Here is a 23,616-nt window from a genome sequence, read left to right on the forward strand (position 1 = left end):
TATATATTTATAAATGTTATACAAAAAGAAAAGAAGAAAGAAAATGTTATTAATTAAAATAGTTTTAAAGTAATAAATAGCGTTACATTTGTGCTTTAATATACATATAAATAAATATTATATCAATTTTCTAAATCAAGAGATTTTTTAATTTTAAGAGATAATTAAAGATTAAAAAGAATTGCATTTATTCATAAAAAATACCAAAAATTTTTATAAATAAATTAATTTCTACAAAATAAATTTTAATTTTAAATAAAATAAATAATGAAAAATTTTAGGATTTATCTAAAATTATTATAGCTTTTATTTATATATAATATCATATATATTACATGCAATAAACTTCTCTCCTGTATTTCATTTACGTAATATGTTATATCATACTTATTTTAGTATACATATTATTAAAACTAATGCTCTAGTAGCTCTGTGTTGTATGTTATGTTTATACATTGTAAAAATATCTATATAATATCTATATAATTTAATATTACATATTATTCAAAACTTTCGGTTTTAATAATAAAACATAAATAATGCATAACTGCTTTGTTATTTTTAACGCGTAATCACACAATAATTAAAATGTATTTTGATATATAATTATCATGAACACGTTACTTATCATTATTTTAATAATGTATACACTGCAGGCCAAAAGTTTTGAAATGCTTACGGTTTTTTCGCATTTCACGAAACAAAAATTTTCGGTGAAAAAAATCGTAGAAAGGTTTTCAAGCGTGTATTTTAAAGAGCAAAGGTAAAGTTTCAAATCTGTTCCAATTTTGTCTTTATAACATTTTTCCTCAATTATTTAAAATAGAAAATTGTAAAAAAATGTTCTCTCAATTTTTAAATTTTGTTTAAATCGCTGTAGTTAATTTCATTTCATTGAACATTATCAAGCATAATTTCAAAGTATTTTAAAGCAGGCTTTATTTGAAACCTTTAAAAGTTTTATAATGCTTTTTGGAAATAATTGATATGGTAATTTTTCACAATAATATTATATACATATACATATTAATGTATTTAATAAAAATCGAAAGTATATACTTAATATTATTGTGTCAAAGACATTCAACTATAATTATTTGAAATTTTTTACAACGTATAAACATAACATTACAATACAGAGCTATTAGAGCATTAGTTTTAATAATATGTATACTAAAATAAGTATGATATAACATATTACGTAGATGAAATACCGGAGAAGTTTATTGCATGTAATATATATGATATTATAGAAAAGCTCATCATCCCATTTTCTCTTCTATTGAAATAATAATAATGATAATAGTAATGAAAGCTGAAATTGTAGACATCACATGGATTTAAAGAGTTTTGTTGTAACTTTCATTTCTTTTTTCTTAATACAGGCTTAAAGCAGAGCCTGATTCTTTAACACAGCCAGATTTCTTTTAATTTAATATAGCTTGATGCAAATTTGTTTAGTTATTCTTACATTTATTTAGCTCTAGATTCTTTAGATCTTAATACAGTCTTAGTCTCTTGGCCCTAATGCAGTCTCAAGGTTCCTTGGTGTAGCTTTTAGAAAGCATACATAGAATAGTCTGAGAAAAGGTACTCTTAGTGATTTGTCATTGCATTTCAAAAGATGGTAAACAATTTAAAAATTTTTATATGTTTTAAGTAGATTTGAAATTGGATCTTTGAACATAGACAGCAGATGCGCAACTCTTTATGTTACAATTTCAATATATTTATATATAAATGATGAATTATTTTTAAAATCTTTTAAATATAAATGTTATCGCATAGGGAATTTAGAAGTAAAGAAATACGTCATCATACCACCAGGAATGACATTTCCGGCTCCCTTGTCGCCGTATCCAAGCTCGGGTGGTATCGTTAGTCTTCTCCTCTCGCCTACACACATATCCAAGAGACCTTGATCCCACCCTTTGATAACTTGTCCTACACCAAGTTGAAAGGTAAACGGTTGATCTCTATCCAAACTGCAACAAGAAAAGACAATAATTATTTAGAAGTTGTAAAATGTCAAATTATATAAAATATATTTAAATAGACAAATTCTTATGTATAAAACACAAGATACAAGAATGTATAAAGATTTTGCTTATTTTTTTAAATCTATTTTTTTGTTTGACATCTTTATCGGTCTTCATTAATTATTATTGTTAATATTACTTTTGTTTATAATACTTGTTTTCAATAGCACAGCATTGGCGTATTACTATAAAAGTGCGAAAATGGGTTAATAAGCTGAAATAAATGGAAAAACTTTTTTTAAGCGAATAGAAATATTTCGTTTCTCTGTGTATTTGCATATCATTATGTCTGCTTTAAGAGATACTTTTCTTTCTTTTTCAAGCATAACGATACGTGTTCCGCCTTTGCTCGCATTATATCGTGCCAACTACAGTAAACTTCCTCATTTCAAAGCGAGGCACCAAAACGTTTGTTGTAACGAGTTTCGCGACGACTTATTCACGTCGAGAGTTAAAGGCGACACGGCGTAAGGAGAGGAGCGACAGACTAATTGGAAAACGCGCGGAACAATCAAGTCCCATTTCGCTGCACCGCGAACTTTCGCCAAGAATTCACTATTATGCCAACGTCGAAGGCAACTCGTATGCTCGATATTTCGCGCTAAGTCTAAAGGCTTAAGTTGTTACTGGAAATGTCAATTAGTTGGTCTGTAAAATGAAGAGAGAGAGAGAGAGAGAGAGAGAGAGAGAGAGAGAGAGAGAGAGAGAGAGAAAGAGAGAGAGAGAGAGAGAGAGAGAGAGAGGGGGGGGGGCACATTCAACGATCATTTCCAATGCGAAAACCGACGATTTCTGCGTCAGGAGAATATTACGAAAGCTAGTGAGGCAAAGCCGACGTTCAGCATCGTTCTCTGGGTCTCGTTCGAGGATCTCGACATGGACGGTTGTGATTAAGGAGCACAACATCGGGCGCACACAAATTGGAAGTAACACGCTGCAACATGTAGCCAGATGCAGTCAGATGCCTTGCGTATGAGTACACAAATTTGAGACACGATGTAAAAGTGCAGCGTGATAATATTAGATTTAAGAAATGAAAAAATATATATAGTTAAAAATATAAATAGAGACAAATTAAACTCCGGAAAAAAAACAGGAAGTAAAGATGGAATACAAATGTGGAAGATGAACAATAACTTTGTAGACATGCGATATAGGACAATTTATACTACATATAAAAAATGTTTACTAATTATATTTCTTTGTTTATGATAAATTATCTTTTTACTACATATTTATGTACAAGAAGACATTAAAATTATAACTTAAATTTTTCCGCAGCATTTTCGAAATATTTGCGAATATTTAATCCAGAAATGTAATATAAAACGCAAAATATCTAAAGAAATTCAAAAAAGATAGGATTTCTCATTATTTTATGATTTCTCATTTTTTCTCATCGCAGATAAATATCAAAGATATATTTTTCATAAAATATTTTTATATAGGAAATATGAAAATTATGCGTGGTTAAAAGAGATTCTCTGTCTCCACACTTTTTAAATATAATCTTCGTCTACTTATGCTTGTGGCAAAATAAGCTCATACTGCGTGGAGATTATATTGAAAAATAAAGGTATACAAATTCTTTCATTCGTTTTCATTATATGCAATATTCGCATTTTGAGATAAATATGATGAATGGAAGAAAAGCATTACATTTGAATAAACTATAATGTAATTTTCTTCTTGCGGTTCTTTTTAAAATTATTTTAAAAAAAAGTAATATTTTAAAATATTCATAATACATAATTCTGTGGAAAAACATAAAAATTTATTTAATATAGTATTATTAATATTCAAGATTATTTCTGTTATTGTTAATTATCTCGAGATATTTAAAAAGATTTCTTTTATTCAGCTTTATTCTCGTATTCTTAAACTTTATTTTTGTATGGCTCAATTTTACTTTATCAAAATATACGTTAACTGCAAGTGGGAAAAGCGATATTGAGTATCGTGGGCGCAATATCATCGGACCGATCATTTTTCCCGCCGTCCTGAGTGCAGATGATATAGTCAATTTCCAGCGTTATTGGTTTTTGGTTACCTTGCTACGTAGGCAAGTTTCTATGAGGGCAGATTACTTTTTCAGTTACTTACCATATTAGTAAATAACGCGCTTTTCTGTGGCATTCGTTGTTAGAATATGTATTTATTATAATTTTAAGGTAATAATTATATCTTAACTATTGTTCGTTGTTAGTCTCGTACCATTATTGCTTATTATAATTTCCCAATTATAAATTAGCGAAAAATTATTGAAATCAGTAAAAATACACTGATTTCAGTGGTACATTTATAATTTGCCAATAAGTGAAATAAATGCACTGATCCTTCAATAATTATACGCCAATTCTCGAGTAAAAATCACTAAAAGTCAGTGAATAATCACTAATTATCACAGTTAAAAGGATACCACTGCAAATCAATGAAAATACACTGATTGTAATTTAGACAGATTTTGTTTTATAATATCTTTCTTAAAAAAAAAAAGATATATTTATCATTGATTTTATCATTTATTCTATTTATATGAAAGGTAAAATTTATCTCAGTTGATCCCACTTTGATATAGCTTTTTATATTAAAATATATTTCATATATTTTTTTATATATACATACAATCATGATCAGTATTTTTATTCCGTAGTTTTACATTGACTATCTAAAAAAATATTTTTTGGTTTTCCTACTCCGGATTTGTGATATCGCAGAATAGCACGATAGTTTTTCCAACGCACATACAAGCGATACCTGCCTGATGCATTATCGGCTTTCGGACGACATATGATATTTTTCAAGAGAAAACATCAATATTTTCTCACGAAAGTAGCCAATGCCTTTTTTAAAAATGTAATAGTGAATATTTTTTATTCTAATACTAATAATTTGTTTAAAAAAAAGAGGAGAAAAAAAAAGAGAGATGTAATGTGATAACAAATTACATTATGTGATATAATCAAATTATTATTGAAAAAATGTATAATCTAAAAAATATTTTAAAAACATCTAGAATTAAATATTTTTATGTGCAATATTTAATAAAGCAAATATAAATATGTTTAACTCTAAAAATATTGAGATTTATACATCTTGTCAATAAGCATTAATTATTTAATTATATAAGTATATTACTCTTCGCGCATTAACGTAATAAAACTAGTGTCAAATTATTTGTGTTGTACACGTTATATATATATATACAGAATTGAACGTAAGTTAAATGCCAATACTACGAAACATGACCACATTTCAATGTTTTTGCTAGATTGTTAATATAACGACGTATTGATCATTAAACGTTGAAATTGCATAGACATGAAAATTAAAGATAACTTTCATTCGGTAAAAATATTGCTTATTTAACCGCATCGAAGATATTTCGTTTTCCAAGCAATTAAATTGAAAAATTACGTTATATTGACTATATCTGAAAATACCAAGTTAATTAAAAATATATTTATCTGACAAAAACAAATGTTATTCTTCGATAAATGTTTGGAAATATTTATTAAGTTTCTCTCGGCAGAAAATAAATTTAATTGTATAACCTTACACATATCTTCAAAACTTTAATATGTAAAAAAGATTTTATTTTATTTTTGTTAAAAATAGTTCCATAATTAAGTATATTTCTAATTTAGAAGCTTTAATAAATTGACTATCAAATATAAAACTGTCGAAAAGTCTTTATATTTAAATTCTTTAAATTATATTAAATCTATTATAAATTTTATAAATAAAAGAAGTAATTTTAAATACCTACGATAGCAATCTCGACATTTTTTATTTATCTTAATAAAATAATAAATATTTTTATATACGTATACAAAAAAATCTTATTGTTATGTAATTTTTTTGTTATTACATAAATGTTAATTTTTCAATTCTTTTTAATTAACTGGAAAGGACTATATACATTTGCAAGGGGATATTTCTGATAATGAATCAGCTATTTCTTATATTTTACAGGATAACAGATTTGCAACAAACCAATCATATATTCTAATATCTTTAATAACAACTTACTAGAAAAATCTCGAGAAATGAAAAGCATTTTATAGTCGATATAACTTAGTCTGTTCATGTGGACAAAATAAAATGGTTGATACTGTTATTTGAAAGCTCTCCAATCAATCTACGAATTTATTTTTTACCGATGCTGAGATTTTTAATTAATTACACCGTTTATTTTGCAACACAAATGCAAATAGTCTTTTACGTCGTATCTTTGCTTATCACAATTTTAAGAAAAACTGTGTCAAAGAGGCAAAAAATATCCATCTTTATAAAGTCATAGTATCAATTTTTTTTTTAATTTTATTAATACTACACAAAAGTATTAACTTTTAATTTTAATTTATTTCGACAATTTTTCATTTCTAGAATATTTTACAATATTTTAGAATATTTTAGAATATTTTATAAGCTTAACAGTGGATATTACATCAGAAAAATGTTTTTTTCAAACTGCTGTATATTAAAAATAGAAATATTAAAATAACCTTAAATTTTTAAAGCTAAATGTTAATACTACCGCGTACCATAAGCAAAATTAAAAAATAAAATTCAGTATTAGTATTACAACGTCATAAAAACTTTCAAAACCATTTTTGACTTTTTTAACATTTTTTTTTTTAATTAATGTGATAAATAATGGATTTGTGTCAGTAAGCAAAAAGACATTGGAAATAACATTTGTATTCACTTTGCAAACAGAGGTTAAATTTTATCGGATGTTATTAAAAATTTAATAATTTTTATAAGTAGATATATTATTATCCAATTCAGAGAAATTATTATAAGAAATGCACTCGATGAATTCCATCGCACCATTTTCAAATAAAAAATCTAAAGAAGTTCACAAAATATCTAATATCATATTAACATTATAATTGGTGTCATTTTTCATTGCTTATCTTTTTTTGAGATAAAGCACAAATATGCAGGTTTGCCAGTTTTAAAGTTAAGAGCAAATACTATATTGGTTTAGGAGTCCCACACGCATTGATACAATCGGAGGGTTAAAACAAATAAAATTAATTTGATATATATTCTTATTTTATTCCAATTCTTAGCCTTATTTTTATTCTTTATGCAATTCAATATTCCATCTTCAAGTTTTGGAATACTTCTTGTCAAGAGAAAGTAGTTAACTAGATGCAATACGCACATTGGTACGCCAAGAAAATTACAATCTACACGAGTACGGATTACATTAGAGACAAGGACAAAGGATGGAAAACTGAAAAAAGGCTGAGCACGTCTGAGTTTCGGACGTACTGCGAATAGACATTCTCGTGAAATGTCACGAGCGCACAAGGAATAAAGAGAAACAAAGGGATCAAAGAAGGAAAGAGGAACAAGACACTAGGAGAAGAAGACAAAACAATTGCTCTGGGACTTCTGGCCACTGAGAGATAAAAAATTTCGAAGGACCGAATCCCGTTGTCATCCTTCTTCCAACATCCTTGTGTACGCGTTTCGTAAACGCGTTGTATTTTGCATCGCGTAAGATTTTTAAATATTCAAACGAGGCTCCTTAGAGAATTGCTTGTATACACTTTAATATGTATTACATAAAATAGATAAATAAGCTTTATCAAGAGCAAACGTTAATCAGCGTAATAAAAGAATTACATCTATTTTTGATTCAGAAAAATTTTGTAAAAGCTTGTAATATTGTATTAAAATTATCTTATTATAATTTCTATAGATAATACCTGTGATAGTTACACAGTTATGCATCATAGATAATGTCTATTAATAATTTAAAATTAAATATCAATTGTTTATTAATATTTTTGTACGAGAACTGAGTAAGCTAGTATAAGTAAGATTCCTAGAAGAAACTGAGAGAAAAATAGAAATAAAAAAGGACAAGAAGATAAGAGAGAACAAGATAACAAAAGCAATGGCTGTGACAGGAATGGAAGACAAAATATTCTTTTTTTGAAAGAAACAGAAAGAATAGAGGAAAAGACACAAGGGCGCGAAAACTAGTTAGCTTTTCTCTGATGGCATTTGCATATACTTGCTCACAGAGAAGAGAGAGAGAGGGGGAAGAGAGAGAGAGAGAGAGAGAGAGAGAGAGAGAGAGAGAGAAAGAGAGAGAGATATTTTCTAAAAATATAAATATAAATATGAAAATATAAATCATGCTACGCGCAGAGATAGCAATGGGGATAAAAGAAGAACCATAGAGATAAATAGGAAAGGGAAAGAAAAAAAGAGAAAGAGGGCTAAACCACAGACAGCCAGAAATAATGTACAGACAATGAAGGACAAGACTGGCTGGAAAAGAAGATAGAAGAAAAAAGGGCCGACGAAAAGAATCGCTATCAAAGAATATCACCCCGCTCGCGCTCGCGATGGTTCTCGTTAACATATCAAAGAGTCGCGGGTATATTTAAATTTATTCCTCCCTGGTAGCGTCTCACCTTTGCGTGGTTTTACGTATCGAGGCCATGCTATGCAAGCGCGACACGTGACCAGATATTCATGAGAAATGGAAAGAGAGAAGATCCTCTTTGAGATTTTCATAAAGTCCGCCTGGACGAAAGCTGGTGAAATCCATTCTCATCCCTGTCTCCGCGATCGTAAAGTGCTTTTCACCGATATCCCGATTCGCCATTGTCCATTGTCGAATTAATAGAGTGCACGCAAAGAGGGTTTATTTTTTAAGGTAGTAACAAAAGTCCCGATTGTTCTTTAAAATGCCATCCGCAAAAATGCCCGCTTATACATATATGTGATTATGATATGCATATTTTGATAATTAATGTATTTAATGTAGTATTATATTTTCAGATACTGGAATTGTAAGTATTAACACAACATATATACATATATTTAAATTTGAGCTTTTCTTGAAAAAAAAATTAAAACAAAAATTTAGTTATACGTATACTATATTACTTCACAATTTTTTAATGTTCATAACATTGATTACGACAATTATACAGAAAGAACGGTTGTTGAAGTATTTAAAAATGTAGTTAAATAGAAATCTGAAAATAATCTTGTGGGATAGCTGAAATAATTATAAAGAATGTTTAAGCGTGATGAGTAATATTGTAAAAGTTTTGATATTTTAGCAACCAGTTTGAGAATATCCTATAACTATTTTGGTCTAAATAATTTTATTCTAAATAATTTTAATTTCATATCTGTATTTAGATAAATAAATTTTTAGGCACAAACAAAACTCTTTTTCCAGTAAAAATGTATTATAAATAAAAAAGTTTTATTATTTAGTATTATTTAAAAAAGCAATTAAGTCATTCGTTATAATAAAAATTTTTTAATTTGTAATTGTATCTTTAAATAAAAAGTCCTCTTTAATTAAAAAAAAGAAACGCACCATAAAGTAATCGTAGAAAATTTTTGTGTGAGATATTACGTATATCTTATTTACACATGCTACTGTTAGTTTTAGCGATCGCTTATGCAACTTGTCTAAAGTGTAGTCGTTATGTTGGAAGAAATGAGCAACAACATAAGAATATATTACACTATTAAATATCAACCTCGGCTACATCTCGGCCTAAATATTCGGAAGTGTTTTTGACATTATTTAAGTTTCTTATCAATATTGTAGAATACAATTTATAAAGAAACTTTTTATACGTCTATTTTATACGTATTTCTATTAAACTACACTGTTTATTATTTTAAGAAACATATTAAAAACTTTATAATTCATTTATAAAAAAAATATTACTTTTTTATGTCGTCCTTTTATTTTCAATTGTAATATTATAAAAAAAATTATAACATTTAATCTAACATAAATCATGGTAAAAAGTACTATAAAACTAATTTTTAAAATTTTCAAGAGAATTTTAAAACTTTTCATAACTATTTCATAAATATTTGTACGGTAGAAAAACAAAATAAAATTACGAAACTACAGCAATAAACTCTCTCACGCTTTCTCTCTCTCTCTCTCTCTCTCTCTCTCTCTCTCTCTCTCTCTCTCTCTCTCTCTCTTAATTTCAATACTAATAATTTTATTTAAAAATGTGATGTACGTATAAATCATGGAAGAGACCGTAAAATTCGGGAATATTTTTCACAATTCAAAAGTGGAACAAGATGAATTCAAAATTTGCATATTACTCTTCGTTATAACAGAGTATGATAAGTAAAATATGCGCAATTCAATTAAGCGTTTAATAACTAACAATAAGCTAAAATAATCTATTGCACACCTATTACTACCTAGTTTTCTGTGTCTGCGTCTTTTATATATAATTGATATATTTAATTTATCTTTTGCTTTATTCTCTAGATGTTGAAAACTTATTCATAAAAAAGGCCATTTACAGAAATCATTGAGTTTTTTTTCTAATTTTAGGTAGTAAACTGAAAAAAATTATTAAACCACGTCTCGGTGCACTTGATATGTGTAACAGAAATATGTCTTTCTCGTGAATAACAGAATGCATTATACATTCGCGTAGGAATAATGCTTGGGTCCATTTATTACAAAGCGCGCATTTCTTTTATGTCCAGCGTCCGTACGTTGTAAACTTTTTATTGTACCGCCATCAATTTGAACCATCCGCGATATCGATCTATCTTGACGTGGGTACAATACAGATTGTGATAATCCACAACTATCTTTCTCTCTCTATTCCTGAAACGAAAAGAAATGTTGCGTATCCATATGTTTCTTTGTTGCCATTTATTGAAAACATTCACGACATGCGTGATAAAAAATTAATCCTATTCGCTTTTATATTAACTAAAATAGTTCTGTCCTTTAGACAGCTGCCATACACAAAAAGATATTAGAATAATCAATCAAATGCTTTGTGCAGTAAAATAAAGAAAAATAAATATTTTTTAAAACACATTTAAAATTATATGTTATATAATTAAGCAACTTAATAGTATTCATTCATTAATAGTATTCATGCACTCAGAAGCATCTATAAGATTCTTTTCCCTGAAAAATATTAAAAGTATTAAATTGTTCGTCAATTTAATTTGTAAATTACGCATTCTGGTTTCATAGAAGGACTGTTCGAGACCGATAAAAATTTGGCGTGCAGTTTATGAACTGAAGCTAGTAAGATCATACAAAAATTATTATTAGGCATCAACATCCGTAGACAGATCTCCGTAAGCAATTTCATCTTTACATTTGATATACTTTTATCAACTCTAATAATAAGACTTTCTTTATGTCTCATATTTCAGTTATGCCTAAATATCAGTAAAATGTTATTCAAATCTATAGGTAGATATTAGAAGATTCTCTGTAACAGATGATTTAAATTAGATTATAATGTCCTGTTTGTGATATTTATAAGTAATTATCACAATTCCAAAGGCTTAAGAACTGGAAACTAATCAATTTATTCATCTTTCACGTGGCTTCTGGTTGGTCCGCGTAATGCAAGGGAATTTTACATAAACAGCCTGATAAAGCGTCGCCGTCGCGGCGCAACGTTAAATGTAGATTAGCCTCCGTGCTCGGGTGTAACGCGCGAAAAAGTGAAAACGTTACTCCGAGACGACGCCGGGATCGGTTCCATCAAGGGCTCGTGGGATAAGTAAGAAGGGCCATTTTTCAGTGGCGACGCCTTATCCGGGACACGGCGACACCGTGTAATACCGTGGTGGCGGCTTATATGCATTTATAAGATATTCATAAGACCCCCGGCGCCTCAATTCTCGCAGGCGACAAAGGGCGGCTTGACGACCATCCTCTGGCCCTGCAGGATAAAGGATCAGGAGTAGGTGCACGACGGTCGGCAGAGACGAGCCTTCGCTTTTGCGTCCCACGTCCCGCAAGCTTCCTTAAAACGGCCCGAAGTTCCGCGAACTGCGTCACAGGAAATTACTATGAACTTTCGCACAGATTGAAAAAGTTTTTCGAAAAGCGTTCCGATTGTTAAGACGACGACGCTCACATTTCCCGCGTGGAGCGTTGGTTGGGAAAACCGCCTCGTTTGAACTTTTATCGTGATTCGTCGCTATTCTCATCCCTATTTTCGCCCTTCGTGCGGCTACGTAATGATGGAATTACATCGAATCGAATAATACATCTTCCATGAGCTACCAATAAAGTTTTACACTCATTAGAAGATTTATTTTTCTTACGAGCAAATCCTCGTAAAATCAAAATGTCGAGTCAATCTTTATTTCATTTCTCACCGTGACTTTCTAACTGATTTATTTTTTCATTAAGAGGTGTTTTCTGGGCTGTCATATGACAACGGCATCTCTCGAGATGGCGCAAAATTTATCTTAACGGTGAGGCATCTTGTTGTAAAGTTTTCTTTCTCGAAGTTATTATCGTACGCCTAGTCTCATACAATATAAAAGTCGTATAGTGGATCGTAAGATTTGCGATATTATTCGAAGTTAATCCTCTTATTATGCTATTATACTTCCAGCTTTTCTTCCACTTTATGCTTCTTAGTAGCTTATAAAACGGGAGAAAATTATGCAAAAGCTTAAAATCTTATAATCTACTAACTACAAAGAAATAATTTTTAATATTTTTTCTTTTTTACAGTAATGTAAAAAATTATATCTATTATGTCATTAGTTTATAAAATCATAAGTGTAAGATCATTCGATTGTATTACAATTACTGTACCCTGAAAAAAAAACTAGATTCAAATAAATATTTCTTTGAATAGTGCCAAGAAAATATTTTATAGAAAATCAATAATATTTATTTAAAACAAGTACTAGTTTTCTATAATTTAGAAAATATTACTTGTTTGAAATAAATATTATTCATTTTCTATAAAATATTTTCTTGGCACTATTTAAAAAAAATATTTATTTGTATCTAGCAATTTTTTTTTCAGTGTACTTATTTGCAAATTTTAATACTTTAATTGGTTAAGTATGCAACTCTTTAATAACGTATTCTTTCTCTCTCTTTTTCTTATTAAGCGTATTAAATTTTTTGTTATTTTAATAAAAATTAATCAATATTTACATATTATTTCATGAAGATATGATATATACTTTTATTGTACTTAAAGCTCTTGCTTTTAAAATTTCATGTCAGATTAAAACGTAAGAAATAAAAATATGACATACTATAAATTTTTCTTTTTCTTTTTCTTCTCATTATTTTTTAAGAGTATTCTTTAAACAACAATCAATGTCAAATTTTGGATTCATCCTTTTTATCATAAAAAATAGTCCTCAATATACAAAGAAAATTTTTCTTATTATTTTCTGGAAAAAATCGTACAATCGCTATTTTACTACGGAAAGATAATAATCAGCATGAATGCCGTTATTCAAATGTGATTTAATTTATCACTGTACTTTTCCTCATGCATTACTTTTTTTTCATGCCATCCATCATCGATGGAAATGTTGTATACTTCGAATCCATTGGTCGCTAATCGCGATCTCAAAGACGTGCTGTGGGAGAAACATTAACGGGTTAAATAGGAGGCGTGTCCTCTTAACGCTCTAGCCGCTGCACCTGCAGTAGTGCAAGGACAATGTACCTTGCTGTAAATTCCACGTACTTGCCTGGTGGGGTGGCTTAATGCAGATTTAGGTGGGTGCCTGGCGCGCGCATGCGGCTTTTACATCCCATAGACTTAGGCTAATTAATTTATAGACTGCGCCCTTATCTGTTGCTGGCGCCTACTACACAGCTACTACTGCCGGATAGTGAGCGTCAGCGAGTTGCGCTAAGTGCGCCGGCAGGGAAACCAGTTACCATAGATTCGTGGCGATAACGCGTTTCTTCCCTCTTCGCCTACCCGGTCTCCTACCAGACTTCAGTTGGAAGTTAGACGAGAAGGGAATCGACTCGCGCGTCTGGGAATCGCAAATGATTTCCGTGTGGTCGGTCCAGTTTGAGCAGCCATCATGTCTTTACTTGAGATTGTAGACATCCTTACCGAGACAATCTGAGGTTGTTCGCGCTACGCCTAAGGGACGAAAACTCTCGCTTCCTCAAACAATGCTTATACGAATAACTATTAAATATAAATGCATATTTTAAGAAATGCTTGATTATTGCTTGTTATGTTTTAAATAATACATGTTTCATTAAGAGCACTTCATGGATACAAATAAATCTTTTCTCTTTTCCTCTTCAATGAGGGATTTAATTTACAAATTTTAATTGCATGAGAACATTAATATTAATACAACACCGTAAACAAGTCGACATTTCTCTAGAAATTTTTTTTTAATTAGAAATACAAATGGAGTAATAAATATGTTTATGGATGTGATTTTTTTTTATTAATATATGAAATAGTTAGTATCGCACATTATTGAAATAGTATCATCTCTGTGCGTTAGAAATTTTTTTGTAGGCTTCAATGCGTCAAATCTCGATCATAAAAAAAAAAATATACATATGTATATTTGTCAATTCGAGACGCATCGTGCAAGAATGCTGACGCTGTCGTCAACGATGTGTCGCGAAGCGTAGGTGGTGGAGCTCGTTAGATCAGTCGAGCACCCCGTGAACGCTGTTAATTGCATCGCGCCAGTGAACGTGCACGCACCGATTTAGTTTATCGCTCGACTTGCCTAGTGCAGCTAGAGACGGGGTTGCGAGAACGTGGCGACGAGACGACGATACGCGCGTCAATGTTGTATGAGTGCGAAACTGTGTACATGGTAGGAAGCAATCAAATTTCCCCGGGAAATCTTTGTGGCGACGTGGTAGAATAGAATTGTGGATAAACTGAGTATTCAGACTGGTGATCACGAAAGCTTTTATACGTCGCAGGAAAATGCGTTATAGTTAGCGACGAAAAGTCAGCAGACGGTCACTGGAAATTGGCTTTTTAATTGGCAATGTGTGCCCGGATGTTTTTCATGGAATTTAGTCTACCACGTAGGTAGGTATTGGGATAAAGAAATCGATACGTAGAAGTGAAATATGTGAAATTTTTCGCATGGATGTCTCGCGCAAAGTATAGTTTTTGTTCCCTGGAGAATTCATTTAAATATATGAAATAATTAATTATCAAATGTTTGTGTGTGTATAATAAAAATATTTTTAGATTAAAACATGCGCGCGTTAATCTAAATACAAGACAATTTTTGTAATATTTGTAATATTTTTAATAGCAATGACTGCAGCGATTCTATTTACGATTTTGTATCAATAGATTTGAATTTATCGAAATAAATTGTTAGAATTTATTCCGTTATTGTATCTTCTCGTGATGAAAGTAAATTCATACGGGTTTAAGATCAACACTCGATTTAAATGTCAGTTGGTAGTCTCGAAAATAGGATGCAGACAGGCCATGGCATCGCGGTAGAGGCAGATAGCATTGCATATTTCATGCTGCACAGTACGTAACGTGATGCACGTCCCGCATGGGAAATCCTAACGCGGCCGCATGTCCGAGTTCTACGTCGCGCAAACTAGAGTAAAGCTCGTCCATGGAAAACGGTGTCACGGAACCGAGACAAATTCATTTCGTTGTGCGTTGGCACCCTAGGTTCATCCATTTTCTTCTGCGTCAGGGTGACAGGGTAGATCCTGCTATATTAATCGTTCAAGCCGCCATTTAGTAAAAACGCCACATTTAAACAACACGTTACTATAATTTTGTACAGCCAAATAAAAATTCAAGATTTATATGTCAAACAATTATATCTTATACAATTTAATATTTATGTTAATTTATATGCCAAAAGGTATATTATAATCTGAATCCAGCGTTAATAAAAAACAATATTAACTGCCACAGCTCATCAACAAAAAACAAATGAAATTATTAATTATTCAAAAATGCCTACATAAATTATATAAATATGATATTATAAAAATTTTGCAAAAGCTACGAAAGTAAACAAAATATGTAATATAATCTTGAAAATTAACAGATTCCAATTCAGTCTAGCGTTCTAATTATTCTTCCAATCCGCTATTTCGGAACTGCAGAGGTCATTATTGTTAAATTGACTAGAATACTTTTAAAATTCTTTGCATACTTTTATTTCAGATCTATATCCTTTCATTTCCACTAATCTAGTGGAAATGAAAGGAAAATAGGGCAGACTTTAGGACAGAATTTTTGTAGAAATAGAAAACCAAGGTAGTCCTATTTTATTTTGTTAAATTCAATTTAAAATGAAGAAAATTGATTCTCAAGTATAATTCATCATACTATTTTCCTTTAAAAATTTAATACATATTAAATCGTTAAAAAATGGTTTAAATTTATGTTGCATTTTAGAACTTTCTTCTAAATATAAATTTACTGAGAATTCTTCTAGTAGATAATAATTTATTACCTACTAGAAGAATTTCACTAACTCGAGGGAATTTCGTGTTAGTGAAATTCTTTCTAAAAATAGGAAGGAATAGCAATCCCATTTCATGAGATCGGAAACATTGTCGGGTGTAACAGCAGGGATATCCGACTGTAGTGGCATTAGATCAACGTTGTAGAGGAGAGAAAGGTAATGGATTTCTGAAAACTTTATTCCTTTAGGGATAAGGACCAAGGCGGACTTTACGTCCGCCAGGGAATATGAAGTTTCGAATCGCGGAATTAGCGGATCTCTAATAGGTCCCAATGAAAGTTTCGCATAAGGCTATCGAAAGTTTTCTGTTCTAATGGACAAAAGAACTTTCCTCTATTTGATCAAACAGCCGAGACTTAAGAAAATCCTGGCAAAAGGCTGGTCGCGAAATTGACCGAAAGTTTTTCGTGAGAGCCACAAGCTGACGCGACAAAAATTCAAAATTGTGACAAAACATGCGGATATATTATTTCCGTCATTTATTAACGCTATCCTTTAATTTTAACGTATTTGTATCTTACATCGGAAAATATATAAATATAACAATTAAATATAAAGAAAAGATAACTATCTATTAAATTGTACCTCAAATTTTAATCTATAAATAATATTGTTAATCAAAATATTAAACTAAATATCATGTTTTATTAATAGATACTATTTCGAATATATAGAAGTCCTATCAAAAATGTTAGAATGCAAATTCTAAAAACAAATTCAAATTATACCACTTATAAATAAATACATTTTGTGGAACAAAAAATATATTATTCTTATTTTAAAATATAAAGAATCGATGTGAAAAAGTACATGAAAAGTTATTGATGAAAACCGCACATGTAGCTGTTTTTAAAAAAAGAGTTACATTGGTTGGCTGTATGAGAAAAATGTCCGCATGGATGACAATGACAGCGATTGGACGACCAGTGAAAAATCGACTAGATTGTTATTTCACAATGTCGCGAAAGGTATTTTACTAGATAGTAAACGGATCAAGTCTATTCCACCCAGCGACTGCTACTGACAGGCTAATTACTGAAAGCATGAGTATTTTTATTGATACAGCCACCGGCGCTGTAACTGACACATCCGGGTATAAAAGCGGAAAATTAATTTGTATATATACAATGGCACGCACGTTGCACGTTTGTGTAAGATTGCCTCCGCTTGCGGTTGTGTCCTGCGCATGTAATTTAGTACAGTTTATTTTTTCTTTTAATCATTTCTGTCTGATTAAATTTAGTTTACAAGAATCCTTTAAACAATCTAAAAATTTAACAAAAGTACGCTAATACTTTTAAATTAACTAGTAAATTTTAAAAGTTCTATTAAAAATAATGCTTTTCAACTAAAGTAATACTTTTTGCATTATAGAATTCGGAATTATGTATCGTAACTTAAAAGGTTTTCAATGAAATATACATATAAGTTATAAATATATAAGTTATGCAACTGTACCCTTCTTATCAGGCTTGAATTATATTTGTAGCACAAATTTCCATAGTAGTAGCGTTTTTTTTTTATTTAAATGTTTACGAGTGTCGGTGAATATTGCGTTGATTCTGTGCGATTTTTTCCGTGCAACGTACAATTTTACAAAGCTAACGGAGCGACGCAATTTCAACGTCCACTGGCCACCATGATTTTCTCCTCCCCGCCATCTCGTCATTAAATTTATATTTGCCCGGGTTGACCAGGGCGCGAGGCACGAACGGATGGCAAACGACTGTCGTTTTCGCGAATAAAACAGGAATCCGATGTGGAATCAGTTTGCCTCGCGTGGTGGACATTACCGCCTTGCTCGCTGGAAGGCCGCACTGCAACCGCATAAAATTGCAGAGATTCACATCATGCGGTCCCACTTGCAGTTATTCCATAGTGGAAATATCAGATTGTTTTTTTTAACGGAAGGTATGCGTGACATTTATGTGTTAAATACACAAGCATTGTTTTTAATCAATCTGTATTGTCTTTGATCAAGTAACATGTTATACTAGGAAATTAAAAATTTTTTAAACAAATTTTCTTAAATTATTGTATTAAAATTTTTCATTATACATATATAATATAATTTATAACAAAATTTTAAATTTTATAAAATTAAAAATTGTTTTGTATACACAAATTAATAAAATTACACTAAAAGAAAAAAATAAATTTTTTCTAACAATTTTACATATGTACTTATGGATACAAGTAATTAAAAATAATGCAATATGTTTAAGATTCACTGCGAATACAGTAGAACAAACAAAGAATTTTAATTCTCTTGCAAAGATTTGTATCATGTGCCTCGGTCTATTTTCTGATATCTCGCGGCAGAAATATAATTTTTGATAAGACACGTTTCTACATTGTACAGAAGTTAATTGCTTCACAATCTAAATTTCTTTTTGCATTTAATATAATAGGTTACTGATAACAACGTGGAGATATACAAATTAAACCAGTTATCTAACTTGTTATGTGTGCACACACGCGCGCGCGTATGCATGTATGTGTGCATATGTATACATAAAAAATAATATTATAGATATAATCAAAAAGCATATTAATTGTAATTTGTTTTTAAATATATTAAATATTTAATAACGTTACATGGATATTATATTAAATAGCGCGTGTACTTTATGTGGATGTGTACTACAAATTAGTGTATTATATATAATTCTATTATATAGACTATACTAAGTTTTTATATTTCTCATGCTTGAAAGCGTTTTATCAGCAAACTATTGAATTTACTTTCGACGTTCCATTGTACAACCGCAATCATTACAAAGTGCATCATTGCGAGACGTACCATTAAAAAAGCGCAGATAAAAAACCTTCGATATTGTTGGTTAATATCTTTTTTTTAACACTAACACGTAAAGTTTCCATTAGGCGTATTATTACTACGCGTTCGACAAAAGTTCGCGTTTCCCATTTGCAGTTTTTCTGGCTCGCAGTATCCAGCCGTCGTCGATAGACACTGCTATTTATAATCCGGAAAACGACGCTGTTACGCTCTCGCGCGTCCGATGAAAAGTGAAATTTATGCATGCGTGTACATCGAATACTCCATAACTCGTAATAACGTCGTATGAAAAAACAAGTTTTGTTTCACAATACCTTTATACCAATAATTTATATTGGATTGAACAAATGGCTGTTATAAATGATAGTTGGATTAAAATTTATTGTTGAAAAGATATTAAAATCTACTATACTACCCAGCTTTAGAAGATTTAAAAAAATATATCGTGTTAATAATAATTTTATCAAGCTCGTTAAAAGTTGCTTTTATCATTATGATTTTGAGTTATCGTTTGTTTATTTTGTTATAAATAAATAACTACATATACGTTATTTTTCTCGTTCAATAAAAGGAGAGTATGATATTTTTTATAAAACTTATTGTATAAATTTGTATTTTGTAATTCTGTATTTTATCACTGAAACTGAATAAATTAACACATTATTCTATAAATATTAATTAAAAATAAATATAATTATTTTTGACCACTCTGAATAAAATTATCAATTGATGTAGCATTCAAATATGTACATCAAACAATTATAAACTTATAAATATGCACTTTAATAAATATATGGGCATGTAAATATAAAGTGCAATTTATAACAATTTTCAAAGTTACTTTCTCTATAATAAAATATAATTAATAAAATTATTACAAAACTTAATCAATAGACTTTTTTGAATATTTTTCATTATGATTCAAATAAAAATCTCTTTATCGTTTTCTTCCTACCCTCCTCTCTCTCTCTCTCTCTCTCTCTCTCTCTCTCTCTCTCTCTCTCTCTCTCTCTCTCTCTTTCTATCTATCTTACATTAGTATAGAGAAAGGTAAGTCCATATTAACATAAGCCTCTTAAAACGGTAACCTTTTATTTCTCGAGAATTAAACATTGTATTGCACCAATAAAAACATGAACTGTTTAGATAACAAAAATAATTATAAAAATAAAAATCTATAGTTTATACGTTCATGGCTTTTTTTCTATAAATTGTCTATTTTATATTATTAAATAGTTTATTTTTGTGTATATTCATTAAATTGCTTTAATTTTTTATTAAAATGTTCAATTCTAATCTTTGTTATATAAATTTTAATATATTATTTAATATATAGAAATATATTTTTTAAAACTTGTCTTGGTTCAATTTATTCTATAAATAATTTCTTTATGGAGCTATGTTTAAATTCTGCCATTACTGCCTAACATGATGTAAGAAGAAAGGTAAACTACTGCACGTATAATGGCGGGTTTATCATAAAAAAACGCAGATTTGTAGAAAATTTTTTTTAATACTAATTAGTTTTAATATAATCTATAAGTCATCAAAAAGCAGTAAATGCTGCGTATCTTCAGAAATGATACACTTCTCTTCTTACTTGCTGCCTGCATTATGCATACCAGTTTTGGGGGCCCGATTTCTTAGATATTCATTTTTGGTTATATATCAAGAACATTAATTATTACAAAATATAAAATAGTATTATATTAATTTGTATACAATCTGACATAGAAGACACTTTTTAATTTATATTTACGTTTTCAAAATTTTAGCTTATATTTAAATAATATTATCTTAAGAAACAAAACGCTAGTCTTAAGAAAAGAAAGTGTAATTTTTTTCTATAACGTTTTATATAACAGTTTAGAAAATTTTTAATTTATTATTAAAATAAATGCATTATTAAAAATATAAAAAGTAATAAATAAAAAGAAGTGATACAAATATTTCAATTAAAAATTAGATATAGAATTTCAAAATATTTTTATTGTTTTTAATTAATTCTTATTTTTGTCAAATAATAGAAAGAGAGAGAGAGAGAGAGAGAGAGAGAGAAAGAGAGAGAGAGAGAGAGAGAGAGAGAGAGAGAGAGAGAGAGAGAGACTGGGAAAGACAGGGAGAGACAAGGAGAGACCGGGAGAAACAGAAAAAGGCAGGGAGAGGCAGGGAGAAACCGGGAGAGACAGGGAGAGACCGGGAGAGACAGGGAGAGACCGGGAGAGACAGAAAAAGGCAGGGAGAGACAGGGACAGACAAGGAGAGACCGGGAGAGACAGGGAGAGATAGGGAAAGACCGGAAGAGACCGGGAGAGACAGGGAGAGACAGAGAGAAACAGGGAGAGACCGGGAGAGGCTGGGAAAGACCGGGAGAAACCGGGAGAGACAGGGAGAGACAGGGAGAGACAGGGAGAGACCGGGAGAGACAAAGAGAGACAGGGACAGACCGGTGAGAGAGAGGGAGGGAGAGGGAAGAGAGAGAGAGAGAGAGAGAGAGAGAGAGAGAGAGAGAGAGAGAGAGAGAGAGAGAGAGAGAGAGAGAGAGAGAGAGAGGGGGGGGGGGGGAGGGGAAGAGATACTATAAAAGGCTCAAGATTTCTTATGCCAAGGTTTAAAACTAACGTTTAAAAGCTATTAATTAGATTCAATCTTTTTATATGTGACCAGTATTGAAGATATTTATTTCACATGACTTAATGCGCTTTTCTGTGATTTTTCACATATACGTATGTCTGGAACAATGGCGAAGCATAATTTAAACAGGAAAAAATGATATTCCGCAGACGTCGTAAGTCAACGTAAACCATAGAGAACGCGAGGCGTAATTTCGTGCGGTAAATCTGCGACGCTCGTAAATCGCTTTATGGAAACTCCGCCTATCTGCGCTTGAAATCACCACATCCTTAAAGAGTTCAGATATAAATGCTTGTGCAATGCAGCCGATTTTTGCTGCGACATACAGCAATAATAAATTCATCACGATTGTTTTTAACTATGAACAAAGTAAAAAGCAGGGTAGAAAATGGGGAATAATAAGTTTATAACTTGTGTGTACAGAATATATTATAAAACATATTAGAAAATTTCACATATTGGATACAAGAAAATCTATGTTAATTAATTGTACATGTGTTATATTTCTATAATCTTCCATAATATAAATTATCATAGTACAAAATAATAATAAACGTTGTTCAATTCTTTAGTAATTAAATGCATTTTTTATTTTCTAGAATTTATCTTAAAATCATTCCGTCGGCGAGCAAAAAGCTTTTTATTTACGAACCTATGAGAATCAAGTCAATAAAATAATTATTTCGCGAAATACCACGACCAATCATAAGATACGACAGCCGAGAAGAGAATTATCCTATAAGAAGGACAAGATTTGTTTCTTGCTCGTCAGTCTGTAGAACGGTGCAGCTGGCGCATATGAAATTTCCATATTCACGCCCGGCGAAAAGTGGCGTTGCTTCGTTCTCTTCACCGGGGTAAAGCGAGCGATAGCGAGGCATTTGCAATTCTCGAGAATTCGCGAGGAATATCCTGCGGAGTAGGTGGCGGGTGTGACGCAACCCTATGAAATCCTATATCTCGCTCGTGTATGAGACGCGCGGATGTAAGACAGAAGGGCACAGCTGCATCTGCTGCAGTTTCCACGACGGCAATAATCGTAGTGAAATCATTGGTATTCATTCCTCTCTCTCTCTCTCTCTCTCTCTCTCTCTCTCTCTGCATCTGGGAGCGATTAATTTTGCATGTTATATTTGGCATATCTTCAGAATTTATCTAGTTCCATATTAAGGTAAATCTGATTTTCTCTTGATTACATTAATTGGCGAATATTAATAGAAACCATAATCAATTATTTTTGAAATATAAATCCAAATAAAAAAATTGTATCGTTTCAATAATACATATTGTTATTTATTCTTAAATTACTAAACATATAGATTAAGATTATAATTTTAATTTGTACAATTCCACGATAAGAAAAGTATGAATACATATCTGCATTGATTTTTCGTATATGTTATTAACATGTTATTGTCTACAAAGTTAGGAAACTAATTAAAAAGTTAAAAGTTAAATAATAAAATTGCAATTTTTGAATTCTACTTATTTGTTTTTAAATAAGTTAATTTTTAACTTCAATTGGTTATTTTTAAATTACTTTAATTTGTACACGTTTTCTCTTAAGTTAAAAGTTTATCTAAATAAAAGAAACAAACGAAAAAATAAAACATTCCTATATATTAACAATATTTCTTCGTTATCTTATATAATTACCTTACAAATAAAATATTAAATTGATTTAATAATCCATATTGTAATTTTATTGTTTAAAACAATCCAATTTAAAAAAATTGCGTCATTCTAATTTAATATAAATAAAACTTTTTAAAATTTAGTTTCAATTTAATTTTATCGTAACGTAAATTTCTTGAGTTATTTTTATTCGTTGCTTTTGATGTAAGTGAATTAATTCTGTAAACCATT

General features: G+C 30.3%; 1 protein-coding gene across 2 annotated transcripts in view; it reads right to left on the minus strand.

Annotated features, from left to right (window-relative positions):
- LOC105839909 (FK506-binding protein 2) overlaps positions 1-23,616 on the minus strand; it is a 79,331-nt gene that overhangs the window by 8,140 nt on the left and 47,575 nt on the right. For both annotated transcript variants that reach the window (XM_012686545.3, XM_012686546.3), the window contains exon 2: positions 1,822-1,985. In XM_012686545.3, the coding sequence (XP_012541999.1) occupies positions 1,822-1,985 (164 nt within the window). The remainder of the gene's footprint in view (positions 1-1,821; positions 1,986-23,616) is intronic.

The sequence above is a fragment of the Monomorium pharaonis genome, chromosome 2 (assembly GCF_013373865.1).
Source record: "Monomorium pharaonis isolate MP-MQ-018 chromosome 2, ASM1337386v2, whole genome shotgun sequence".
Classification (NCBI taxonomy): Eukaryota; Metazoa; Arthropoda; class Insecta; order Hymenoptera; family Formicidae; genus Monomorium; species Monomorium pharaonis.